The sequence below is a fragment of the Monopterus albus genome, unplaced genomic scaffold (genome assembly GCF_001952655.1).
Source record: "Monopterus albus unplaced genomic scaffold, M_albus_1.0 scaffold50.1, whole genome shotgun sequence".
In the NCBI taxonomy this organism is placed as follows: Eukaryota; Metazoa; Chordata; class Actinopteri; order Synbranchiformes; family Synbranchidae; genus Monopterus; species Monopterus albus.
Window position 1 is genome coordinate 1,634,032 of NW_018127930.1, and position 8,895 is coordinate 1,642,926.

An 8,895-nucleotide genomic window follows, 5' to 3' on the forward strand; every position below is an offset into this window, starting at 1 on the left:
ATTGGGATTGTACACAGGTACCCCATGCACATTTACTTGTTATGTATATCTGATGTATACTGTATACCTGGCACATGCTACTTGATATGTACTGTATGTATAGAGAGACTCATTATGGTACTCAATATGTGTATATATATATATATATATATTTTCTATACTCTTATTGTTACTCTTGTTTCTCACTCTTATTGTTACACTTGTTTCTCATATTTTTAAATACTTTTTTCTTGTATTTTAGTCTTACACTTATACATTTCTTTACTTTGGGTACTGTGATTTTGGTAATCATTGCTATTGCTACTGGATACCTGAATTTCCCTCAGTATCAGTCTATCTAGCTAGCCAGCTAGCTAATCCCCAAATTTCCCAATATGAAGACAATATCTGTTTTACTTGACAGCACTGAATTTACATTCTGACTGATTTTATAACCTTTATGTGATTTTTCTGACACCAAGCTAAAATCAGTTTGTCCTGTCTGATTAAGGAGTAGGGAGACGAACCCTCATTACAAACTGTGGCTCCACTCAAGTAGATACCTCATAACTGTGAATTAACAAAAGGCAAACAAGTAGCAGGTGAATATTTCATCACTGATATATTAACACAGACATCTCAACATAGCAGAACAGTGTGAAGGAAACATTTGCTGAACCACATGTATTTATGATAAATAGAGACAAAAGGTTTGATAATAGCAGATTGTACACACAATTCAGTATATTAATAGCAACTTTTATACATTTCTACAAAAATAGAATCATTACAGTTGTCAAAAGCCTCCTTCAAGTACAAAAAGTAAAAAGAAAAATAAATATTTTCTTGACACTCACCAGTTGTATTTTTGAAAGTCTCATGTTTATTGTCAGACAGAAAACATGTAACTGACTCTTCTTTTAATCCTTGAATGCTCATGTTCTCTATTGTAATGTTTTTGATATTTTTTATTATTCACAAAACATCTTGTTTCTTATTTCACTGTCTGCAGTTACATGTTTTTCTATCTGACAGCTGAAATGTTAAAATTGTAACATAACAAACATGCTGACTGAACAGTAAAGTCAGTGCAAAGCAGAATCCAAAAATAGAAAGAGAGCATTAGCTTCATGGCTGAAAATGTGTGAGACAGGTATCCATCAACACATTGCATGAACAACACCATATTTACCTTAAAGTCTGTCTGGTGAGTAAATCATATACTGTTCTGTAGCTATCACAGACCCAAGCTGTAATTTTTTCCACCACTGACATCTAAGGTGTAGTCACACAAATAACTTCAGTAAGAAAATCCAAAATCAAGTGTACAGTTATCAAACAGTAATGCACACTCAAATACAACACACAGTGTGTCAATACCATGACAACAGACTTCTGGTTTCTAATGGTCTGTCAGGTGTCTGCTCAAATTATACTGTACATGTGGACACCTGAAACAAAGCTAAGTTTGATAGTTAAACAACAAGGCCCTTCTTCTCTTCTCCGGGACATTAGGAACCCCTTCAAGAAACCTCCTTACGAACCTCTACAACCTGCCCTCAAGGATCCCTGGAGCCTCCTCAAGAACCTTAGGAAACCTGTCAAGGATGTCAGAAACCCTTCAGGAAACCCTTTAAGAATATTTAGCTCAATGAACATTATTTTCAAATAAATATATACAACCCAGGGTGTATTATTTTTTTGCCTGCAGCTCTGTGAGAGTTTTCCCTGATATACATTTTGAAGCACACTACCAGTCAAAGGTTTGGACACACTTTACCACTGAACTGAATGGCAAAGTATGTCCAAACTTTTGACTGGTAGTGTGCATTCAAGATCACACTCTTTGTTTCCAGGTGGGGTTTTTTACATGATAAAATTTATTCAATTCATCAAGTAATTCAAGTTAAATCTTGGTCTTGAAGGCTTGTTCTTCCTAAAGCAGAAGAAACACATTTTATAGCCAACTACAATAACTTTTTTGCAGTCAGCCTCAGTCTTCCTTAAAATGATTTTCTGTGCAACAAAACAAGCAGCAGATGAATTTGTCTTCCTGTTAGAAACGTGAAAGTCCTTCATTACTAAGAGGTAAAAAAGATGAAACACTAAGAATGAGAAAAAGAAACTAGGCAAGAATATGACTTCCTAAAGTCACAATAACTGCTAAGTAAAATAATGATACAAAGTCAGAAGTGTGACTTCACATGAAATTAATTTTCATTATTTCTGAAGCTTCATGTATGTTTCTGTTTTCCTGCCAGAAATGGGCTTCTGTGCAACCTGCAAAGAAACAAACCAAATGAATCCACTTATGTGAACAGATTTTTTTACATTGCAGAAATGGAATAACAGGGAGATTAATATTAACATTACTATTCAGGATATTATTCAACAGGTTTATCATGTTTACACAGTATTGTTATAAAATTAGAATAAAGAAGATATAAAACACTTCACGTTCACAATAACAGTCTTTTTCATTTTTCATTTAAGTCAAATATTTTTTTTCTGCTGCAGAAAATTAGTCAACTGCCAGTCAAATACACCTTGAGTATAAAAAAAATCTAAATCTGCTGTTTAAAGTGAAACTTGCTGAAAAGTATAAAGAATAAAAATTTGATGTTAAAACAGAGTTTAAAAGTCATTTGTGTACACATCAACTGAAAACAGACGCACCTGTCCTTGCCGGCAGAACTGAAATTGAAAAAATGTCTGAGAAACATTTCTGCCAGCGACAGATGAAATGCTAAACAGCTGGGCAACTGTAAATTTTAGTACATTGAGGGTTTTTTATCTTCATCCATGCACAGTGAAATATAGGTAAAGGGATTACAGCAACTAGATTACAAAAAAAAAAAAACTGCAGCATTAGCCATTTGAGCCCATCCTCATTCCCAGAGCATCAAATTCTGATGATATGACAAGCACCGTTAGCATCCACTCGCATCAGTTTTGACACCCAGGTCAAGATCGTGGTATATGAAGGGAGAAAGACCACATAAGGAGGTGGCTAGTGCCTCAAATAAAACGTGGAACTTTCCCACAGGAGAGCGGAGCTTGTGTCCAGGAAATGTTTTTTAATCACTAAGCCCCAAATTTTTTCACTAAAAAAACAAACTAGTTAGTTTGTTTTTCTGTGCCTAACCATTTTCACTTTGTGTACAGATGGAAGCAGTGAAAACCCAGAGCATGTCACAATATATGGACACCAAAGACGGCCTATAGCGTCAGTATGAGATGTAAAAAGTACTCAACAAAATGTCAGTATTTGACACCCTGAGAATGAGAACACGATGGCTTCCCATATACTGTCGATGACTGAATCAACTGAAGTTGCTTTAGGAGCAATCATTTTGACTCTGATTCAATTTACCACTGGTGGAAAATAATTTCCTCTGTTTCCATTACAGTTTATTTGCTGAGATGAAATGACATCTGAAAATAAAGAATATTGTCATTAGTTGTTCAAATTGTGCAAAACTACAAAGTTTTTTTTTTTTTTTTGCAGCAACTGGTGTTTCAGAGTTGTGTTTGTTCAACACACACACCTGTGAGTGTGAAACTGCTGCTGAACAGTCTGTATAAATTGAATCCATCACCATCTCTTCTTTACAAACTCACTGTCAAAATTCCAAATTGTCTAAAGTTTTTAACTTTGCTCATGTCAGAAATCCATCCCTTCTCCTGCTTCCTCTTATCACTAAACTCCACCTCCTCTGGTTGAATGATTGACAGTGGTTTACGGGGACTGTCTGCCAACCTAAATTCTTATTAAACATCTATCTGTCCTGTTGAGGCATCACTGACTCCGAGCAGTTCATTCTCTGCTCGCTTTGACCAAGAGCACAAGCAAAAAGCGCAAATTGTGAAAGTAATCCCTTGGCTTCTTTGCTCATTATCTGAAAGTCATTCCCCTGTTGTCCTGCCTCCTCAGCAGCTGGAGTCCTCGCTGCATCCCCCTCCCCCACTGGACTTGGTGGGGGCAGCTGACCCAACAGCAATTTGGCAGCCATTGGTGACGTGACTCATGACTTTCTGTTTGAGTTGAGCAACCTGCTCCCTCAGCATGGCAGCGGTGGAAGCCAGGTCTGAGTTTTGGCTCTTCAGAACCTTCACCTTCTCCTCCAGCCGCGAGATCCGCTCCAGCTTCCGTTTGCGACACTTGGATGCTGCAATGCGATTGCGGAGCTTCTTACGTTCAGCTTTGATTCGTTCCTGTGTCTCCAGGTCAATCGGGGAAAGGGATGGTGGAGACATGGGGTCGCCCGGTGGGTGAGGCACCTCAGGGACTGTCTGAGGAGTGTCCAGGACTCGGGTGTGTGAATGAGGGGCTCCACCGCTGCCATGGCCTGAGCCACCACCATATGCTAACTGCCCACCTGAGTATTGCATCTGACCAGGGTTGTAGCTGCTGAGGTTGGTGTATATGGGCATGTCACCGCTGGACATAAGATTCCTCTGGTAGGATGTCTGCAGGGAGACAGTGGAGGACGAGGGCGGGGACATGGGACCACCTCCCACCAGCTGGTTCTGCTTGTGAAGATCTGCCAGTGCTTTGACAAAGCCATCAGCGAATCCTTCTTGCTCATTGGTTGCCTGGCTGCGGTAGATGAAGGGGTTGGTGGAGTTGGACACAGGACTGGTGGTGACCAACCCCTGGTTGGACTGGATGATCAGGTGCTCCAGGTCAGGGGACGCCAGCTTCAACAGGTTCATGTCTGCCGAGGATGCCACTGAGGATGCAGCTGATGTCATCAGGGTGCTGTTGCCAGCAAGCCCCAGGTTGTTGGGGTTCCCACCTCTCCCTCCTGCTGCACCACCACCACCGCCAGGAAAGTGATGGCTGCCCACCACTGACATGGCCTTCTTACTCAACAACATCTTGTTTCCTGGGTAACGCTCATACTCAGTGACCTGTCCATAGCCAGGAATGGCAGGGGAATCGTCGTGGTAAAAGGGAGTCTCCATCTTATCTATCATTGACGAGGACGCGTCTCAGAAGAAATCTCCATAATCAGATTAACCCAAATATCAGAGGAGATTGAAACGTTCCACTGACGTTGGCAGCTGAAGGATGAAGGCAGGATGAACAGAAGAAGAAGAAACAAAGGGAAGAAGAACAGAAGACAAGTCCCTGCAGGAAAAACAAATGTTTCTGTGAGAGGAAGAGGCAGACCAAGAAGAAATTATTGAATTTTACTGAAATTACTGAAGTGTAAACTATGAAGTGGTGCTGATACCGCTGATGCAAGTACAGTGTTTGTGCATGTATATTGGTACATGTTGTGTGTTATTAACTGTCTGAAGTGCAACTGAAGACACATTTCCAGCTCTAATGTTCTAATGATGTTCCATCATTGGTTCCATATAGTATCAGGAAACCTTCAGCAGTGGTTTCTTTGTGGTAATTTTTAAAATCTGGAGAACATCAGAGGTTCCTGTGACTATACGCAACATCTACATCACATTCATTTGACACTTTTGTCCAAAGCAACGTTTCATGTATTGTACATACGCACATTAGGAGCTATGTATTTCAGTGTTTTGTTTTCAGACATGTTGATGTGTAGACAAGAGCAGCTGGGGCCAGTGTGAAACAAGCAACTGCAATGTGTATCACATTCATGTGCATCCTTGTGCGTGTGCATGATACATCGACAACGGGGACACACTTTTAAAAACATTGGAACTGGTGGTCAAAACCTCCACTCCACACGGTCTGTTTGATCAGGATTGTTGTGTGGGTGTGGTTTGATTACATTTATTGACACTGGCCTGGCAACGTGAGCAAACAGCCCCACAGCTGTGATCAAATGTTACTGGTGCATTCATGTTGCTTTGGCATAAATGGTTGTGTTCATGTGGGACTGCCCCACTCATACAAGTAACTGGCTGAGACAATGTCTTTACAGGCCCTTTGATGACTACACTTAGGTACAGTTCTGTGTATTCACAGAGTGATTTCTGAGAGTTTTTAAAAAATCCATTGATGTATATCTATGTGCTTTTGTATATATGCATATAACATAAATGTGTTTCTACAATGACCCTTTTAAATTGTACACATATGTACAGGTGTGTAAGCTATAAATATGCCAGTATGAATTTTAATGTGATTAAACATGATACTACAGTATTATGGTAGTAATGTTACTGCAGCGTGTTGACTATATACAGTAGGAACATAACGGCGCTGCAGGCTCTGCTGTGGAGAAGTTGGTTCCAAAAAAGAAGCATTTTTTTTAATTTGGAAGAAGTTTCATAACACTAAAGGACAGGTTCAAAGTTCTTTCAAGTTATCTTGTCTGTATATAAGGAAAGATTGTTTGCGGTGGCTGTAAAAAACAGATGTTTCTTAAGTGATCCCAGTCTAAGTGAATTCTTTCTTTTTGCTTCAGTGTGCAGTGTTTGCTTGCTACCATAGATGAGGGACACAACACAAAAAGGACATTTTTCACTAGAAGTCTGCATCTGCGGGGGATACTGATGTGTCTAACTCTGACCCTGAAGCTTCATATAAGAATATATTTTTACACGCAACAAGGACGGCGTGTTTGTCCCCTCATTACAGCAATCAAAACAATACATGAAAATGTGAATACTGTGACTTGAAGGAAAATGTAAACCTTTTGAGTTAAATTAGCAGAGGGCTTCATCACACAACAAAGGCCGTAGCCTACTCTGTCATCTTGTAACAAAACCACCCATGTGATGAGACACATGAGCATCTGACTCAGCTCAGGTTGCTCATCATCTCAAACATTTGCTTCCCGATAATGAATCACAGCAGTATATCAGGAAAAAAAGGAAAACTCATCTGAGCTTTAAAGGAAAAATAGAGTTAAACGGTCATCATAGGAGGCACTGTATGAGGCAAATTTAACAGCACAAGGCACGAAACACCAGGCTGATATCAGTCCCTAGCTGCATGGAGTTGACCGGCTGAACTCAGCTGATGAACATGTTTGTATCAGAGATCAGTGAGATAGCTCTCTCTGCTCCTCTACAACACCCTGTGGGTCCAACACAGACACAACAGACTTTTTACTTTCAAAAATACTGTACTGCAACAATATCTTGCACTATCAGGATATTATTTACAAAGGCCACGTTGGCCCCCCTCTACCTGTTAGTGCCCTCTGGTGGGCAACTAAAGCAATGGCAACAGTGTTTGTAAATTAAGTCCAACAAGTCAACATTTCATGTTGCTTACTAGCCAACACATACACCTATATCATGTGCAATAAGCTAAGTCAGTCAGTCAGTCAGTCTGTATATCAGCACTGCCAGCTGATTGGTCCATTCTATGGTACTTGTGCTTTACTTGAGTAGCCAGCCTATACTTCTTATTTCTGCTGCTTTACACTTCACTACAATTCAAAAGGAAGTACTGGACCTTTCACTCACTGTTATTTACCTGACTGCTGCTGTATAAAATAGGCTATATGTTCAGTTAATAAAATTACTAATTTGTAATAAGTGAACTACTCAACAACTCCATCTACACGCCATACAACATTAATAAAATAGGTAGGACAACACAACAGCAACAATCCAATAATATAAAGTGTTATAATAGACCAGTGAATTACCCATCTACAGCGCACTAAGCGCTTTATTTATGCTGACTAAAATAACTGTGGATAAGCTGTTGGAGTTTGAGCTCCTTTCTCCTCTCATCTCTCAGATCTACATCAAATGTTAAACCCGATTTAAATGTGCTGAAGTTCTCGGTACAGCAACTTCAGACCGGGAGAAGGCAGAGCCAGGCGGCGCCGCTGGATGAATTCAGACATACACAGACTAACAAACGAGTGGAGCAGCGGTTTGATGCACCTGACACACTAACGTCGCAATGTAACACAGTGGCTTGCTCTTAATACAGACCATAATAACATCTGATGAAGGTTAATACTCACAGAGAGAAGCAGAGTGCTGCTGCGAGATCCGAGAACAAACTGAGTGAGTCAGAGAGAGTCAGACTCAACTCTCTCTCTCTCTCTCTCTCTCTCTCTCTCTCTCTCTCTCTCTGATAAAGTGACTCACACTGACATTTTGTGTTCATCAGCTTATTAGCACCTTTTTAATGAAGTAATTCATTTGCGGTCATGTTTGAAATGTTATATTAATATGTGCTCTTTTTCAGTATATTTCAATCAGGCAATCTAAAGTATCACAATTCAACGGAATGAACTGAACACGGGGTTAATTCACAATGGACACTGAATAACACAGCAGCATAACAATAATAAGGGACTGTGCAAAATCGCAGGGCGGGGAGGAGAGCTAGGGAGCAGGGCAGCATTATTAATATCTCCTCTGGACACTCCTCTTGACCAAGAGACAAACTGCCAGGCCACATCCAGGTTATATCACACTATTATTTGGTACAGGTCATTTTGCCAACAGTAATAACAATTGCAAATATACTGAAAATGCTCTCCTCCAGTCTGAACAATAATGGAATAATTATTTTACACAGCCACCAAATCATGTAAAGGAAGGGGAATTACAAACACTACAACTATATAAAAAAAGTGGTGCTCTGATATTTTACAGCTGTATAATAGTGACAATTACTTGAGATATTATGTTGAATTAATCAAGATTCCACATTGTTTCAGCAAAAAAAGTACAGTACTTTTTGTAAAGTGCTTCATCATCATTAGATACTAGGCATTTGTTCTATGTACAGTAACTCAAAACAATACACAGTCTAAGTAGGGCTATAGTTAATATTTTAAGAATATCAAGTTAATGAAATTCCCCCACCTTTTCTGTTATTTATTCATTTATTTAGTTGGTTGGCTATATAAAAATATTATTTTATTTCCATATATGAAGGCCTACAAGCATAATTCTGTATTTTGCCAGGATTTGTTGTGTAATAACACAAAATCCCTTCATTTCACAACA

At 39.5% G+C, this 8,895-nt stretch overlaps 1 protein-coding gene across 1 annotated transcript; it reads right to left on the reverse strand.

The window, feature by feature from the left end:
• Positions 1-301: 301 nt before the first annotated feature.
• june (JunE proto-oncogene, AP-1 transcription factor subunit) lies at positions 302-5,129 on the reverse strand. The gene has a single exon (XM_020600982.1). The coding sequence runs from the start codon at positions 4,957-4,959 to the stop codon at positions 3,910-3,912; it is 1,050 nt and encodes a 349-aa protein (XP_020456638.1). The 5' UTR covers positions 4,960-5,129; the 3' UTR covers positions 302-3,909.
• Between the last annotated feature and the right edge of the window lie 3,766 nt (positions 5,130-8,895).

What these genes read in the sequence shown, in the direction of transcription:
- june (XM_020600982.1), bottom strand. Translation starts at nt 4,959, where the DNA reads ATGATAGATAAGATGGAGACTCCCTTTTACCACGACGATTCCCCTGCC.